The 16,008-nt window shown below is 48.3% G+C and overlaps 3 protein-coding genes across 4 annotated transcripts; 1 reads left to right on the forward strand and 2 right to left on the reverse strand.

The window, feature by feature from the left end:
- The first annotated feature begins 2,768 nt into the window (after positions 1 to 2,768).
- LOC123128348 (phosphatidylinositol transfer protein 3) lies at positions 2,769 to 6,811 on the forward strand. 2 transcript variants are annotated; one of them, XM_044548326.1, is made up of 6 exons: positions 2,769 to 2,937; positions 4,379 to 4,469; positions 4,585 to 4,761; positions 4,974 to 5,072; positions 5,174 to 5,416; positions 5,963 to 6,811. In XM_044548326.1, the coding sequence occupies exons 2-6, from the start codon at positions 4,398 to 4,400 to the stop codon at positions 6,581 to 6,583; spliced, it is 1,212 nt and encodes a 403-aa protein (XP_044404261.1). In that variant the 5' UTR covers positions 2,769 to 2,937; positions 4,379 to 4,397; the 3' UTR covers positions 6,584 to 6,811. The 2 variants fall into 2 exon arrangements, with proteins under 2 accessions (XP_044404261.1, XP_044404262.1); XM_044548327.1 differs by lacking the exon at positions 2,769 to 2,937 and adding an exon at positions 3,135 to 3,411.
- A 358-nt stretch (positions 6,812 to 7,169) lies between these two features.
- On the reverse strand, positions 7,170 to 9,901 carry LOC123128347 (type I inositol polyphosphate 5-phosphatase 5). Its single transcript, XM_044548325.1, has 8 exons — positions 9,482 to 9,901; positions 9,296 to 9,391; positions 9,116 to 9,200; positions 8,917 to 9,021; positions 7,999 to 8,820; positions 7,795 to 7,903; positions 7,535 to 7,683; positions 7,170 to 7,424 (listed from the first exon to the last, which is right to left on the reverse strand). The coding sequence occupies exons 1-8, from the start codon at positions 9,684 to 9,686 to the stop codon at positions 7,202 to 7,204; spliced, it is 1,794 nt and encodes a 597-aa protein (XP_044404260.1). The 5' UTR covers positions 9,687 to 9,901; the 3' UTR covers positions 7,170 to 7,201.
- Positions 9,902 to 11,962: 2,061 nt separating this feature from the next.
- On the reverse strand, positions 11,963 to 14,849 carry LOC123130957 (2,3-bisphosphoglycerate-dependent phosphoglycerate mutase 1). Its single transcript, XM_044550743.1, has 9 exons — positions 14,554 to 14,849; positions 14,095 to 14,327; positions 13,792 to 14,015; positions 13,556 to 13,674; positions 13,309 to 13,465; positions 12,988 to 13,089; positions 12,772 to 12,891; positions 12,364 to 12,421; positions 11,963 to 12,262 (listed from the first exon to the last, which is right to left on the reverse strand). The coding sequence occupies exons 2-8, from the start codon at positions 14,324 to 14,326 to the stop codon at positions 12,377 to 12,379; spliced, it is 999 nt and encodes a 332-aa protein (XP_044406678.1). The 5' UTR covers position 14,327; positions 14,554 to 14,849; the 3' UTR covers positions 11,963 to 12,262; positions 12,364 to 12,376.
- Positions 14,850 to 16,008: the final 1,159 nt, after the last annotated feature.

Here is a 16,008-nt window from a genome sequence, read left to right on the forward strand (position 1 = left end):
GGCGAGGAAGAGGCAACCAACAACAATAGTATGCCCGCAAAACACCATTGCAATGGTTGGACTCGTTGAAACAACCGAAAAGAAAAACCGGATGCGCCGAAAGAAAACGGGTTGGCCAAATTAACCAACCCACATGGCATCCAAGTCAACACTTACATGTGGGCCGACTAGTCAGAACGCAATAAATAAATAAATTAAAAGGGTAAAAATTGCAACAGTTTGCATAAATTGAATAATAAAAAATCTGCTGAAACTTAGGGGTAACTCTAATATTTACCCCCGTTGATAAACCAACAATATTCTTCGTAGGCTAGACCGCACATACCAAAACCACTATATCTAACCAAGTTTTTGCTCTAAGGTTAAACCACTTGGCTGAAAATGACCCATGGGTAAATATGAATATGGCACGTGTATTATTTTGGTATATGGCTGTGTAGAAATGAGTGGTGTGCCTAGATTTTTGTTTCAAATTTTTTGAACTAGCGTACAGTTTTGCTTGGTAAGTTTAGTGTTTTTTGCTGGCTGGGGAACAGTCCGTACGACATTGTTTCTTCTGTGTGCTTTCCTCTCTTGTCGTTGTCGTTTTGACTATATCATTTTTTTAATCAGTGCCGCTTTTCGTGTGCTTTCTAAAGCCTGCCGTATCTGTAGTCTGATTATGTACTATTTCTCACTCATCCTAATAGAAATGACAGAGCTCCGATCTTGACACTTCTTTGAAGAAAAAAAACATGGGCATGTTACGTGGCTGTTGTTTACTTTATTTATTCCTGGTGTGATTACAACTCTAGAAGTTATATATACGTGTGTATGTGTATGTATAGGGGCATGGAGTATGTGAGCTCGAGCTCACATGCATCCTTTGCTACAGTAAAATCAATCTTTTTAGAAATCAAAAAAATCTGAAACTTTTTGGCAACAAACATTTATGTATCTTTCACATGCGTGCCAATTTTTGTGATGAAATGACATCTGTGGAGGTCTCGGCAAAATCATGCTCCAAACTTGCTTAGTGCTTAGATAATAGACAATCTTGGACACGTATGGTCTTCCTTAAATAAATTGGTATAAAATGTAGTTTCTAGACATAATTTTCCCCCAAGTCTGAATCTGATTTGTAGATTGCTGTAAACATTCATGGATCTCTTCCACTAAGTATCAATTTCTCTCATAATAGGAGTATTACTTGATACAACTGATTGTTCAATGCCTATTTGCACTTAATTGATTATACAGTTGCTTCATTTAGTTAGTGAAATAACTTCTACCAACATTTTTTTTATTGAAATTGTAACTAGTTTATTTGTTTTACTTGTGCTGCACAATTTTCCCATTTTGCTATTATTTTAAATTGGTATGTAATTATCTGTCAAAATTGTATTCTACCACTTGATGAATCTTCTATCACTCGATGAATCTGTCTATCTTCGACTCTCTATTTAGTTAATTGATTATACAATTGCTTTATTTGGTTAGTGAAAACTTCTACATTTTTTTACTGAAATCACATATTGTACCATTTTGTTTGTTTTATTTGTGCTGCCTGTTTTCTCCATTTGGTTATTATTCACAAAATGGTATTTGTTTGTCTAAAATTTATTTTACCATTCGATGAATATGTCTATCTTTGATTCGCTTTTTCGAAGTGGTTTTTGTGTTTGAACTTCTGTTTGTGTTCATTGGACTAATCTATGTTGAATTATTCAGGGATTTTGTTGGGCACATTTTCTTGGGTGGATTGCCAATTGTTTGTTGATGTGTGATCCAAGTTACGCCGTTTAGGGTATCTACAATGCAGGTGCTAAGATAAGGCGCTAGGTTCCAATTGTTGGTCGTTTCGTAAAAATCCTGAACGTTCCGAGGATTATAGCTGGCATGGATGCCAAGCCAGTCGTTGGGTGCCTGGCCTCCTTTTTTTTCACGTGATCCTTTCTAACGAGCGCATCAGATCCTCAACCGACTACAGTAGTGCTCCAGTAGGCAGACTTCTCCATCGGCGCTTCTTCCTTGGTTAATTTTTTTATAATGTTCTAAGCACCCAAAAAAGCGCCCCTCTCCCATTGTAAATGCCCTTAGTGGGTGTAGAGATCAGTGGGTTTGCTTCTTACATTGCTACCTTTTGTATGATAACTAACGTGGTGCATGATATAACCACGTGTGCATGGATGCATGATATGACCACATGTTCCCATGCACGTAGTTGTCTCCCGCGCTAAAATCGTAAGGTGTGGTTGTGTTGAGACTCTTGACACCGCTTCTTCCGAAATTTCTGGAGTGTTTCTTTCTATATAAATATGGTGATGATAAATGTATATTTTTCAAATTACTTCAATGCATGACTTTCGTTTCCGTGACTACAAACATATGTGCATAAAAGTATGTTTTTGGTCTAAATTCTCACACAAAATAAAAATACCACGACACACATAATGTATTGATGGGGCGCGGCGTGTCGCCGCGCGCGGGCATAGCTAGTTTCTACTACTGCCTCCAAGAAAAACGGACCATGGCAGTAGCATGTTCTCATATCATTATCCTCAACGCTTAACCGCCCAATCCGATCCGATCCCCTGATCACAGCGCCAAACAAGCACAGTAAACAACACGGGAAAACAGCTCACGGCCTCCCGACAAGCCCAATAGTTTTCCGTTTCCGCCTGTCCCGTTCACCGCCCAGCACGCGGGGCGGGCCCGGCCGTCCGATGGCCCACCGCGAGGGGATCGAGCCGCGCGTGAGCCGTCCGATTTATTCCGTTTCCCGAACGTATCGACGGGAAGCAGATTCGGCTTCACCGAACGAAGACTACTAGTCCCACTCGCGTCTTCGCTTCCCAGGCGTGGTGGGAGAGGAGAGGAGAGGACGACTCGGCCGACCCGACCGACCCTCGCGCGCTCCGCCTTCCCCGCCTCGCCGTCGCCATCGCCGTCGCCGAGGTGAGCGCCGAGAACCTCGCCGGCAGCTTCGATTGAGCACCAGTTTCGCTTTTAGCGCCCTTTTTGTTTCTCCGGAACAAAGATTGCTTGCCCTTTTTGGGCGGACGGACGATTTGCCGCATGTGCCGGAAAGCTCTCGGCTTGGCGGGATCTCCTGGTCCCGGCGCGCGTGGCTTATTAGCTCGAGGCCAGGCGTGGCTGGGTGGGATCTTGCATTCCTGCCCGCGGCGGCGTTTCCGGGGGAGCTAACCCCGCCGTCTTGGGGCGCGTGCCATTTCGACGGCGTTCCTTGGTTCTTGCGGCGGGCGCCGTCCCGAGCAGGCAGGAAGAACTGGGGTTTTCTGGCTCTTGGCCGTATTCGTTTACTGCGGTTTCAAGCCAGATTGGGGAGGTTGCTTCAGGAATTTGGCTGCTCCGCAATCCCCCCTCTTTAAACGGTTTAGCTAGATTGTTGAGGGATCTGGACGGTTCCTGGTGAGGGTCGAGGACTCGAGGTTGCCTGTTGATCTGTTTCCTTTTTCGGGCATAAGCCTGTTCAGTTGATGTTCTGAATTTTGCCGTTCCGGAGTGGTTCCTTGCTGGCTACTCGTAGTTTTTGTTGGCCGGCAGTGGGAATTTGGGAGTCTTGTTTGCTGCTGGGCTGTTCTGCTGCCTCCTGCGGGATAACTAACTGGATAGTGTTCATAGCTGACACGACAGCTTCAACATCAAGATCTCCTGGCTGATGTGAACATTGTATCCTTGTCCGTTATGTTTTCTGTATACTATTCCTTGGTTGTCTGATTGGATTAACATACAAGTAGAAGATAAAGACGATCTATGTAGGTTTTAAACATACACACAAATATTGCTCCATACTGCAGGAGTAGTAATTTCATGCACAAGAAAACATGCCCCAGCCTCAGTAACTTTCTCATTCTTTCAGTTACAGGTCTACTTGTACAGACTATTGAACCATATAAATTGAGAAAAAAATGAGTTGGTTGGCGTCGATGAACTCTTATGCTTTATGGAGACGAGACCAACAGAATGCTCTATTTCCCTCTGTCACTTTCACTTCACCCAGTCTTTACCACCATGTTCTCAATTGCTGTGCAAGGCACACTCAAGGATACTAGATCACCTCCTGCTGTATGGCCCTCCATAAGTTTCTTAGCTAGCTTCTGAGTATCATCTGCCATAGTTACCAGCGAGATTATACTGTATGAACTGTACTTTTTTGGGTGGGTGTGAGTGGTGGGTAATATATATGCTTGGCAATGGGTTTGTCATTGCAAATTGGGTGCAAACTAGCATAACTGCAACCTTTAAGCGTAGTCACTATCTGCTAGAATTTTTTTATCTTCATTATACTGTTCCTCAGATCATCTAAATACTGGCATTCTCTTTGTTCCAACTCAGTTTACAGTTCTTACAAGTGATTCATGTTGTATTATGATAGGGAATAGCAAGACAGAATTATGAGCTCAGAGAGCAGTGCAAGTAATGGCCATGCGAAAGAAGCAGCATTATATGAGCAGCAGCTGTCCAAGGTGATCCAATATCACCTGGGTTGAGTATTTTGCTTACATGTGACTCATATTCTTTACCCTATTGTGCGCGGAAACAGTTTTTTTTCCTTCTCATTTTTGTATTCCTCCTTGTTAGATTGGTGAAGTTAGAGCTGCTCTAGGACAACTATCTGGAAAATCTGCACTATACTGCTCAGATGGTTCAATTGCGAGGTACCTGATAGCAAGGAACTGGGACGTGAGGAAGGCTACCAAAATGCTTATGAAAACCTTGAAATGGCGTTCAGAGTATAAGCCGGATGAGATCCGTTGGGTGAGCCGTCCCCACCTTTTGACTTAAGCAAACCTATATTTCTCGAAAGAAATAGCATGTCATGTATCCATGTGGTACAAGTGATTTGCCTTATACCATTTTGGATCTTTGTAGTATGCTTTGTGAAACAGCTGAATAGTTGATGCATTATTGTAGTAGGTCTGATGGCGTAGTATTTGATACACATTATTAATTTAAATTTCGTGATACAGGATGAGATATCGGGTGAAGCCATGACTGGTAAAATTTACCGAAGTGATTATTTCGACAAGAGTGGACGGAGTATTCTTGTCATGCGGCCTGGATGCCAGGTTTAATGATGCTCTTTTTTTCTTTTTGTATCAAAATGTGCATATGTGTGCACATTAGATTGTGTTATTTTGTCACTCTAATTTTGGTAGCTCATTTTCAGAATACCAAGAAGTCCAAAGGGCAGATCAGGTATTTGGTATACTGTATGGAGAATGCAATTCTAAATCTTCCAGCTGGACAGGATCAGATGGTTTGGCTGATTGATTTTGCTGGCTTCAGCTTGCCTAATGTGTCACTTCTAGTGACAAAGTTGACAGCAGATGTCTTACAAGGTCATTATCCTGAAAGATTGGGTGTGGCAATTCTTTATAATGCTCCCAAGTTTTTTGAGTCTTTTTGGAAGGTATGATTTGTAAAATCTTTAACCATCTTATTTTTATCTATTTAGGCTGCCGTTGCTGAACTGTGTTGGTTAGCCAAACGGAAAATACACAGCGTTAATAGAAAAAGATCCGGTATTTTTATCTATTTAACCTTATTTTATAATCCGCAAAAAAAACACATGAAAGCAGAAAAATGTTGGTTAGCCAAACGGAAAAATAGGCAAAAGCTGGGTTATAATAATCTACCTCAATGTCACACGCAGCGTTACTTAATCAGAAACATAGGGATGATGTGTTCCATATCTAGTACCTAAGCATATGTTTGTTCTCCTCTTTGCTTGTAGACTTCCAATATAAGATGTCACGGTAGATGTGTACTTATAATTTTCTTGTTAAATTCGAAACACCTCGTATTTGTTTCTTCATGTTCTTTTTTTGGTCTTGTGGAGTTTCTGTCAAAAGGTAACAGTTATAGCATATTATCATATAAAATTAAATGAAGCATCCAGTGTTATCTATAACTATCGGTACCTGTTTCCAGAACTAAGTACTACATCTGAATGCAGATGGCAAGTCCCCTTCTTGAGCCAAAAACGAAAAATAAGGTCAAATTTGTGTACTCGGATAGACCTGAAACTGACAAGATAATGGAAGACCTTTTCAACCTGGATGAGTTAGAATGCGCATTTGGCGGTAGAAGCCCGGTCACTTTTAACATAAATGATTATGCTGCAAGGATGAGAGAAGATGATAAAAAGATGCCATTATTCTGGAGCCCCGAGAACTCGGCTCTTGCTGCAGAGCCATATCGCATGAAGAACCACGGGTCTCAACAATGTGACTCGGGTTTGAAGACTGAAGAGACTGCATCTGACATGATTGGGGAAACAGAAGCTGCATCTGAAAAGAGTGGAGAAACAGACACTGCATCGGAGAAGGAAGATGCCGAGGCTGCATCTGAGGAGAGGGAAGAGACCGAGACTTCATCAGGGAAGAGGGGAGAAAATACGACTGAATCTGTAAAGGAGGAAGAAACTGAGACCGTTTCTGAAAAGAAAGAAGAAACAGAGACTGGGTCTGAAAAGAAAGAAGAAACAGAGACCGAATCAAGCACTGTAAAATTGACAAGCTCGCGAGGGGAAGGTATTGCATCAGCAGGCAAAAGTGGCAGTTCATCTGATCCTTGAAGCTATCAGCATGACAAGTACATTCCAATGTTGATATGAGCTCCCACCACAGTGAATTCCCACGAACAGATGAACATTAAAAGTGATAACAACCCTTTTAACACACAAGGGGGAAGTGTTGCCTGGCTTATTTTGTAGTCGGCCCCCTTGTGACCTTGTTTGAAGAACCTTTTGGCAACAAATGAACCTATCAAACGGTAACAATGATAAAATACTTTGCTACCCTCAGTTTTTGTATGCCTATTGCTCTTTCAAAACTATTGGAGTGCATGCTATATCCTGCTCTCCTTTTTTGGTAAATCTGAATATCGCCTTTCCGCCATTTCTTAACTTAGCACATCAAAGTTGATGTTTACTTCGCATTGACCGGACTTCTGTCTTCTTATTCAACCCTTTCTACTGTTATTTACTCCTCAGGGAGTACTAGCTAGTGTTAAAAGCTCAAGGAGTTGGCAACAACTTGTTTATCTGCTAGAAGCCACCATTTACATTTCAGTCAGCAAGAAAAAGTACTAGGCATGAAAGCTGAAAAACTTTCAGCCCCTCCTCTCACTAGAGACATTTCTGATCCTTGTGTAACCTATAGAAGTATAGACAAAAGAGGATCACTATAACAGGTCAAAAGTCGTAGAAGCTGTGTCTCTGCGGTATCGGCAACGGCGACTCGCAGTGGACCCTGGAGTCGAGGGTGGAGTAGCCCTTCCTGATCCTGCTCCCGTTGTCGGCGTCGGCCTCGACCACGAAGACGCTGCAGACGGGCCGGTGGTCGGAGAACCGGTGCTCCCCCCTGATGTACTGCAGCTGCTCTATCCCCTTGCCGTGCCACAGTATCCGGTCGCACCTGCATCGACATGACATGGAGATGGGGTTAACCTTACGTCAGAGTTTGGCAATGACCTGAAAATTTCATGGTTCAGATCCATCGACAGTTCTTTTTCTGCTGGTAACTACCATGAGGGTGTTCTCCTTTTCCTCTTGGACTTGGTGGTCTCGCCGGCGTAGGTGTCGGAGTTGAGCTTGTACTTGTACGTCGGCGCGAAGTAGATCTTGCCCTCCTTCCACCCCTTGAACACCCTCCCTGCTTGCCTCTCGATCATCAGCTGTCCATGGATAAATAGGTTTCTTGTCAGCCGGCAGAATCTGCTTGGTTTTTGGCTGCTGCCACTGTAGCATATCTGAAAAATCTGAAATGCAGTTCACCATTTTGGTACCTGATCGTTCTCCAGCAGGGTGTCCCAGTCGTTCTGCTCCAGCAGCACCCTGGTCTCGTCGTAGCTCAGCGCCACCCGGTAGTTCAGGTCCCCGAGCCATATGATCCGGCTGGATTTTTACAGATGAAATCAACATCAGCGAGCACAAACAGAGCCTATGATTTTGTTTCATTTTGCTGTGGGTGGGTGATGGGATTGGCTTACTCGTGGTCGATGATCTTCTCGGGGATGCGCTGGCCGGGGACCTTGCAGATGCGGGGGAACTGGGTGCTCTTGAGGATCTCGGCGACGTCGGAGTTGCGGCGGACCTCGTCGCCGTCCTTCTCGCCGGAGGCCAGGTGGCTGCACACGAAGCACACGCTGGTCTGGTGCAGCGTCATGCTCATGGCGATGCAGCCCTTGTTGCCGAGGCGGCCCATGATGCCGCGCCCCACCGAGTCCACCCGGAGGTGGCCGATGTTCTGCACCAGCTCCCGCCGCACCCACACCGACAGGAAGATGCCCACCATCTGCTTGCTGGCGATGAGGCAGTAGCTCATGCCGCCGCCGCCGATGCCGCCGGCCTCGGGTGCCGCGGGCGTCGTCATCGCCGACGAGGAGGAAGAGGAGCAGGAGGGGTCCGGGTCGTCGGCGGCGGACGGGGAGGCCTCGACGCGGTAGATGAAGTCCCGCATCTCCCTGGCGCGGCGGTGCATGGTGGAGGGGTCGGCCATGCAGGTGCAGGTCTTGACGAGCGCGCTGTTGACGCGGTAGCTCTTGCTGAGCGCCTTGAGGGTCGGCTTGGAGAAGAAGAGCGTGCCGCTGCTGGAGGACCTGGGGATGGACGGGCGGGCCCGGGAGGAGGAGGAGGAGGCGACGGACTCCGTCGGCGACAGCTCGTCGCCGGAGGACGGCTGGTCCTGCTGCGCCTGCTGCTGCTGGGGCTTGTTGAGCGCCTGGTAGATGAGCGCCAGCCACTTGGCCGCCGGCTCGTTGTCCTCCACCACCAGCACGTTGCCCGCGTTCAGCGGCACGATCTCCTGGAACCTGCATGCGCATATAGATCATAATTCATATGAAAAAATGTGCAGCATCGATCATAATTTCATTGAAAAATTGCAGGGAGATCCTGTACGTACGTACCCTAGGACGTATATGTCGGGTAGCCCTTCTATCTGGAGAAAATCCTCTAGGTTGAGGCTGCTGTTAGGGGGCCTCCCGCCCACGTTCCACGTGCCCACGAACACCCTGCAACACAATGCCATCATCTCGACAAGATCAGCCGCTTCTTTCAGACCAAAAGTTCAGACGAAAAAAAAATCATGTTTCTCTTATTTTTTACCTGTACTCCCGCGTGTCGACGTTTCTGTTGGGCGAGTCGAGGCAGCTCAGGGTCAGGCTCTCGATCCGCTTCGCGCAATGCCGATCTGTGACATGACACCAAAGGAAAAAAGAAACGCAATGTGATCCATGGATCACCACGAGCATACGCACATTTCTCCCGAAGGCGACGAGAGCTCACCTGAGACGCTCTTGCGGACGGCGGGGGACGCGTCCACGAACTCCGCCGCCGCCGCGGCGTCCGCCCTCTCCCTCTCGCCGTATTTCTCTTCCAAATCTGCCATGGCAAGGAGACCGCGCAACCGTCAGAAACAGAGGAGGCCGACCGGCGATCCTCCGGCGCTGAAAAAAGACGACGGCGACGCACCGAAGAGGAAGTCCCGGTCTCGGCGGGAGGGCGGGCGCTTGTCGGAGCTGCCGGCGCCGCTGCGGCCCTTCTTGCGGAAGATGTTGGACATGAAGGACTTCTTCTTCTTGCCATTCTTGGCGAGCTCGTCGGCGGAGGCGGGCTTGGGGATGTCGCGGGGGACGGCATTGCTGCTGAGGCTGTGGTGGTGGTGGTGGGTTGACATTCAGCCGCTGGCGGTCGCGGTCGCGGTAAAAAGGAGGGGACGGCGTGATGCATGGACCCTCGTCCGGGACGGGCGCCTCGCCTGTCTCTCTTCTGTCGTAAAACGGCAGCTCTTGTTTTTCTCCCCCTCCCCACGGAGCCCGGCAGGGCAGGCAACAAGGCGAGAGCGAAATGTGGAGTGGTGGGCGCAGGAGGCAAAGTGGGGGCGAAAATGGGTGGCGGGGAGGGAATCGTGTAGCCCGGGGCTTCAAAAATGAATGAACGGGCGCCTGGTGTTTTTTTTGTTGTTGCGAAAATGATCCGAATATATTATTAAAGTTAAGGGGAAGTATAGCTGGCTGTCAACACACACCCTTCTCCCCCCGTCCCTCGGTCCGTCTCTAAGGCGACTCAGGGGAACCCTAACTTCCCCCGCCGCCGGCCCCCTCCAACCTCCCTTCCCCCTCACCGCCGCCGAGGGCCAGTGTCGGGCAAAGCCCGGGCAGTGCTGGCTGCGACTGGGCCTCTCCCTGGCGTGTCCCTTTCTCTCCCTCGGCGGCGGCTTGGCGGCGTGGTGCGGCGGAGCTCCGACACTAGCTCGGTCCTCTGGCGAGGGTGGAGGGCAGGGCACCGTCCAGTGGTGCTACCTCCGCGGCGGCTGCGGCCTGGGCCCTTGACCCCGATCCCGATCTGGATCTGGTGGTGCTCGTGTCTGGACCATGGCTGCTTGTGAGGCGTGGTGTTCGTCGGGTCTTAGAGCCGGGAAGACAAACTCGAAGAAGTAGCGCCGCCATCCGCCCGAGCACCGCACCTCCGAGGATAGAAAGCCCCAACCTAAACTACTAACCGGAGCGGAGACACCGGGATTCTCCTCCCTACCACCGGCTGCCGAAAACGGCAAGCAGAGGGAAGGCGAATCCACGGGCTCGCCGTCTGAAGTTTGGATAGAAGAATTTGTCCTAGCCACCTAGGGTTAGGGAAGGAAAACGAGAAGAAGTCGATTTGCTCTGGGAGGGAGCCTACGATGCTAGCTATGGATGTGCACCCCCTTTGGTTTCTTCTGGGCCTCTTGCTGTTTTTTGTATGTGATTTTTTGGAGAGGCTACATCAGTCGACTAAATTCCTCAGTTAGGGTCAGTCGATTTGTGGACCGTTGGATGAAGATCCTGTGGCGCTTGGACCTTCTTCTTCCTCCCCTCCTAGACCGCCCAATGTGCCGCCGGCCTAACCGCCGACCACTGCCTCTCGCGACCGCCTCACCACCCCGCCTTCCTCGGAACCGCCCCCACCGCGGGTCTATCCGCCGCCCCCGGCCATCCCTCTAGCCCCGTCCGCGATTGGAATTTTTCTCCGACGAAGTGCGCCACCACCCCCACCACCGCCGTCCACCCTCCCCCCCCCCACCCCTAAACCCTAAGATAGATACTGGGATGATGACGGTGAGCTCCTTCTCTCCGGTGAGGTCCTCCCTTCTTCCTTCTCCTTCATTCAAAAATCGATTGACCCTGAAGTCGAAAGTCAGTCGATTGATATGTAGCTAAATTGGCTTTTTTACTTTTGATTTTTAGCAACTGAAGTGTGTCGTGATATGAGCACTGTGATTTTTAGGCATCAAATCGGACTCCCTAGGATGCTCCTGGAATGTGTCTGGGTACTGCTGGATTAAGTACAGTATGATGTGTGTTTGAATGTCACGAAGAGATACCCGCAAAAAAAAAAAAATGTCACGAAGAGATGCATGCCATGCCGTGCTAGGGGGGAGTGGGGCGGTAAATAAAATATGAATGAACAGGTCAAAACAGCGGGCATTGGTAGATAAGATGTGCCAGCTCAAGTTTCTGGTCACATGTGGACGGTGCATATTTTCCATCTAGTGCCAACGTTGACCTCAGCTCAGATCCACAGGTTTTCTATCACCCACACTTTTCCAACTTCAGACGCCATACTATACGCTGGTTGATTTCCGCGCCTCTGAATCGAGGCAAACAGTTTTCTAATCTTTCTCTGGATCAAGGCAAACAGTTTTCTAATCTTTCTCTGGATCAAGGCTAACAGTTTTTTAATCTTTCGTCTTCATGTTTGTTTTCTGTAACCCGGCCGGTCTGCTGCTGAAGCTGGGCCAAAAGACAAAGACAGGCCGGTGCCTGCAACTAAAACAGGGGTGATCTGGGCTGGGCGCTTGTGTTGCTTATATGGGCTGGAGAATAGGAGCCCAAATGGTGGATTAAACCCTATTGTTTTGATCACACGGTATCATTTCTGACAGTACCCAACAACACAAAAACATTCAATTCCAAGTTGTCGTAAAGTCGCATCTATAGAATGTGGGGAACAAAAGGAGTGGAACATACTGCTGACCAGAATTTTATCCCCATTTAATCTTTCAGGCCGCAGCCTATACTTTCCCTACATTTTCCTGTTACAAGCTGCAATGGCTTCAAAAGAAGCAGAGGAGAAGCTACAAACTGCAGCAAACTCCTTACATCTCAAGGTTACTAGTGCTCAATAGTATGTGAAGTTAACCCACTTCTTTGGTGGGAGAAATGCATGTTCGACGAGTGAGGGTGCCTCGAGTCGACCACCGCTGCAAAATAAAGCCTGCATACCCATTCAAGATAAAGGATCGATATTAGAGCAGTATCTTCGGAATAATGCATTTTTTAGTGCTATACTTGTGAAAATAGCAAATGTTTGCTTACAGTGGTTACCGTCTTACTGATCCATGCCGTCAAGCTTCTGTCTATACTTGGCCAAACTCTGCAGTCAAAATTTGATTTCTTCAGATTCAAATTATGGAACATTTAAAAAGCTAGCATGTTCATCTATACAAATTAAATAACAAATACTGGTGAATTTCAAGTATTGATCTGCACACATATAAGAAAAATGATGAATCCCACTTCACCTCAAAAACTACGCTTGCTGTTTTATAGTTTTGCTTGGAGTAAAAGAAAAGATGCCGTTAGTTGCTTTAGCTTCTGATTATAGTTGTGCATATAGTAGTAAGCTTTAAATGTCAGATGATGGTCAAGATATGTTACTGAACATGAAATCAGCATTTTGTTGCACCCAATTCATTGCAGTTAGAAAATAGAGAAGACTCTTACCTTTGTATAAGCATAGACGCCTGCCTCAGAAGGTCCTGCGGGACTGCCCCGCCTGATAAATTTCCCTTCCTTAAATATATACAGCATAGGAATGCCGGTCGACAACTCAAGGCTTATTACCTAAGGAAGGCGTCTTAATGCATTAGTATCTACAGTATCTCACTAAAACATGGCTGATTGGAAAGCGTAAATAAACTAGATACAAAGTAATATCACCTCTTGAGAAGTCAACTTGTCCAGATGCATTATAATTGAACGGAGTGAATTCCCATGGGCAGCAATCATAACATGCTTTCCAGACACAAGCTGAGGTATAATCTGCAGGTCAAAATATATGATGGTTGCAATCCTCTAAAATATGTTACAAACTGGGAACGGCAAATCAAAGCTGAATGCAGACTGCTGATTTTATATCACGTTAGGTGATAACAGATGACAGAAAAGCAGAAACTGATATGTATTCAAAGCCAAGAGACAAGCTAAACCATCTCCAACCAAAGATCCAACTAAATTAACAGCACTGAAACATATCCTTACTTGCTCTTTGAAATAAGAAACTGCTCTCTCTGCACACATCTCTAGGCTCTCTCCATTTGGGGGAGGAATGTCATAACTACGACGCCATTCATGAACTTGCTCTTTGCCAAACAGATCAGCCGTTTCTTGCTTGTTAAGACCTTGCAGTTCACCATACCTTTGAGACACAGCATTAGTTTATATCTTATATGCAGAATTAGAAATCTAATTATGAAACAACCATTATAAGATATTAGCGAACCCTTACATTCGTTCATTCAACTGCCAAGCTGTTATTACAGGAATGGACTGCTTCTTTGTCTCCTCGCTGTATACCTGACTCCACTGGTGTGCCCGTTCGCTCTCCTTGTGCACAATAATTGGAACCTGGTATTATTATCACAGACATGAAGACCTCTAAATATAATACTAATTGATTCAAAATATCCAGATACAGAATGCTTCCACTACAAATCAGATAGAGAAAAAAAGAAGGTAGAGAACCTTCTTACGACGATGCTGCATCATGGCAAGCATGGCGGTCATCTGAGCACGGATTAGTGATGAGGTGTATATAACATCAACTGGGATATTGCATATCCTTTTACCCGCCTCGATCGCCTCATTGACACCCTTGGGGGTCAGGGGCACATCGACGCAGCCAGTAAACAGATTTTTCTCGTTCCACAATGATTCCCCGTGCCGAATCAATATCAGTGCAGCCTCACCTAAAAGCACATGAAGAATTGATATTATAGCAGGCAAAACAGAGCGTACCGCTGCATAGCCAGAACTTAAGAAGATTACTTGATTTTTTGGGATTGCTGCCGCTTTCGGGGCTGGACGGTAGCTTAGCCGGCTCAATCACCGAAGATTGCGAATTCGACGCGCAGACCAAGCCCAGTTTCCGGCTGCCGGGGCAGCAGCTCGTTGCTGAAACAAAGCGCACACTGCCGGCCCTCCTGTCGGGGCCGAAGCTGGCGGAAGCGCACCGAGGTTTGACGGAGATGAGCGCCTGCTGAGACGTGCACGCGGCCATTCTGCTCCGCACCAGGACAACAGAACACCAAGGTTAGTAAGCCCTCACATGGTCGATTGAGCAATCAGTACACGCATCGAATCAAAATAAGCAAGCAAAAGAGATCAAGGAAGAGCAACAGGGAGCGAAATCGCGCTCCATTGCGTTCCGAGCTACGAGCCGCGCCGCGAATCGCATCCACGCGGAAGGGGGGAAGGTAGCGGGGGGAGGGGCGACACGGCACGTACATGGGCGGGGCGGGGCGGGGCGGGAGAAGAGCGCCTCGGCCTCGGGGAGCTCGAGCCGGGAGCGGAGGGCCGCGTTTTATAGGCGCGGACGTCCCGACGGGTCGGGGAAACCGAGCGCGGCTTCCTCGGCGAGATCTGCGGCGGCGGCGGGTCGCGGTCGCGGAGATCGCCGGGGGGCTGGCGGCGACGAAACCAAGGAACGGACAAGACAACGGGATGGAAAGACTATTTTTGTTCGGGCCGTTCTCTTTTCGGGGCCGTTCTTGTGCAGGTGTGGTTGCGGCGCGGTTGGTTCGGCTGTGCGTGGGTCGGAGGCAGGTTTTATAAACGGCGACCGGGCTTGGTTGGTCCAAGCAGACGACCGTGACAGGGGTTGGTACCGGTCTTAGCAATTTTAGCCGCTTGTGAGCACACGCAGATGTGCGTAAATTCATGCGATTGCTTTTATAAACTTTTTTTGGGGAGGTGATTGCTCTTATAAACTTGCTAACATAACGTAGCTTACAGCATCTACAGCCGTCCCACAAACGCTCGCGGATGCACCTGCAGGCACCGACCGGACACCCCCTTAAATAATGTAATCCACATCCGGACACCTCTATTATCATATCTCAAATCCAACAAACTCTAAAAATTCAAAAAAAAATCCAACAAACTCATAGAAACTCGTACAACTACGTCGATGCACATACATCGTTCGGCTGCTCCATCACTACTAACTAAACATGCCATCAGACTACCCAAATTTGGCATGTCTCGTTATGGGGGAGTTCATCCACGGCTGCTCATGCCCTTCCCAGCGTCCTTGTCGTCCTTCTCGCGGAAGTACCGGTCGAAGACGTAGTACGGATCAGGTCGGATCTGCTCGTCGCCGGAGTTGTCCTCGCCGTCACTGTCCGCCTTCTCCTCCTTCGGTGGCAGTCCGGCCATCGCACCGACAGCCCCATTCTGCTCTCGGGCGAGGGCACACGTGTTAATCCGTTGTCGTTTCTTCGCAATGTAGACGCGGATGGCTTCCTCTTATGCGGCCGCCCGCGCCGTCGCCATTTCCGCCGCGATACGGACCTTGGCGGCCCTTATCCTTTCTTCCCACGGCGGCCCGCCCGGTCCCGATGGGACTCATAATCTGCCCGACCGGTGAGATTCCGGCTGCTAGGACCGCGAGGATCCAGCCCCAGAGGACCCAAGCGTCCGGTGAGCCGAAGCTATGGAGTCGCGGCGGACAGGTCCGTCCATCGGTCGATCGTTGTCCTCCCAGGAGCGGCGGAGTGCAATGCGGACGACCATTGTCTTCTCCAACCCGCACGGGATGACACCCTGGTCGACGGATCCGGACTGGTCGGAGTCCGATTCGCTGCCTGCCATGGCGCAGAAGGCTGAAAACCGCCGGAGGTGAGCTCGGGTGGCAGAGGGGAGTGAAGTGAAGTGGCTAGAGTTTGCTTCGGAGAGCGGATG

The sequence above is a fragment of the Triticum aestivum genome, chromosome 6A (genome assembly GCF_018294505.1).
Source record: "Triticum aestivum cultivar Chinese Spring chromosome 6A, IWGSC CS RefSeq v2.1, whole genome shotgun sequence".
Lineage (NCBI taxonomy): Eukaryota > Viridiplantae > Streptophyta > Magnoliopsida > Poales > Poaceae > Triticum > Triticum aestivum.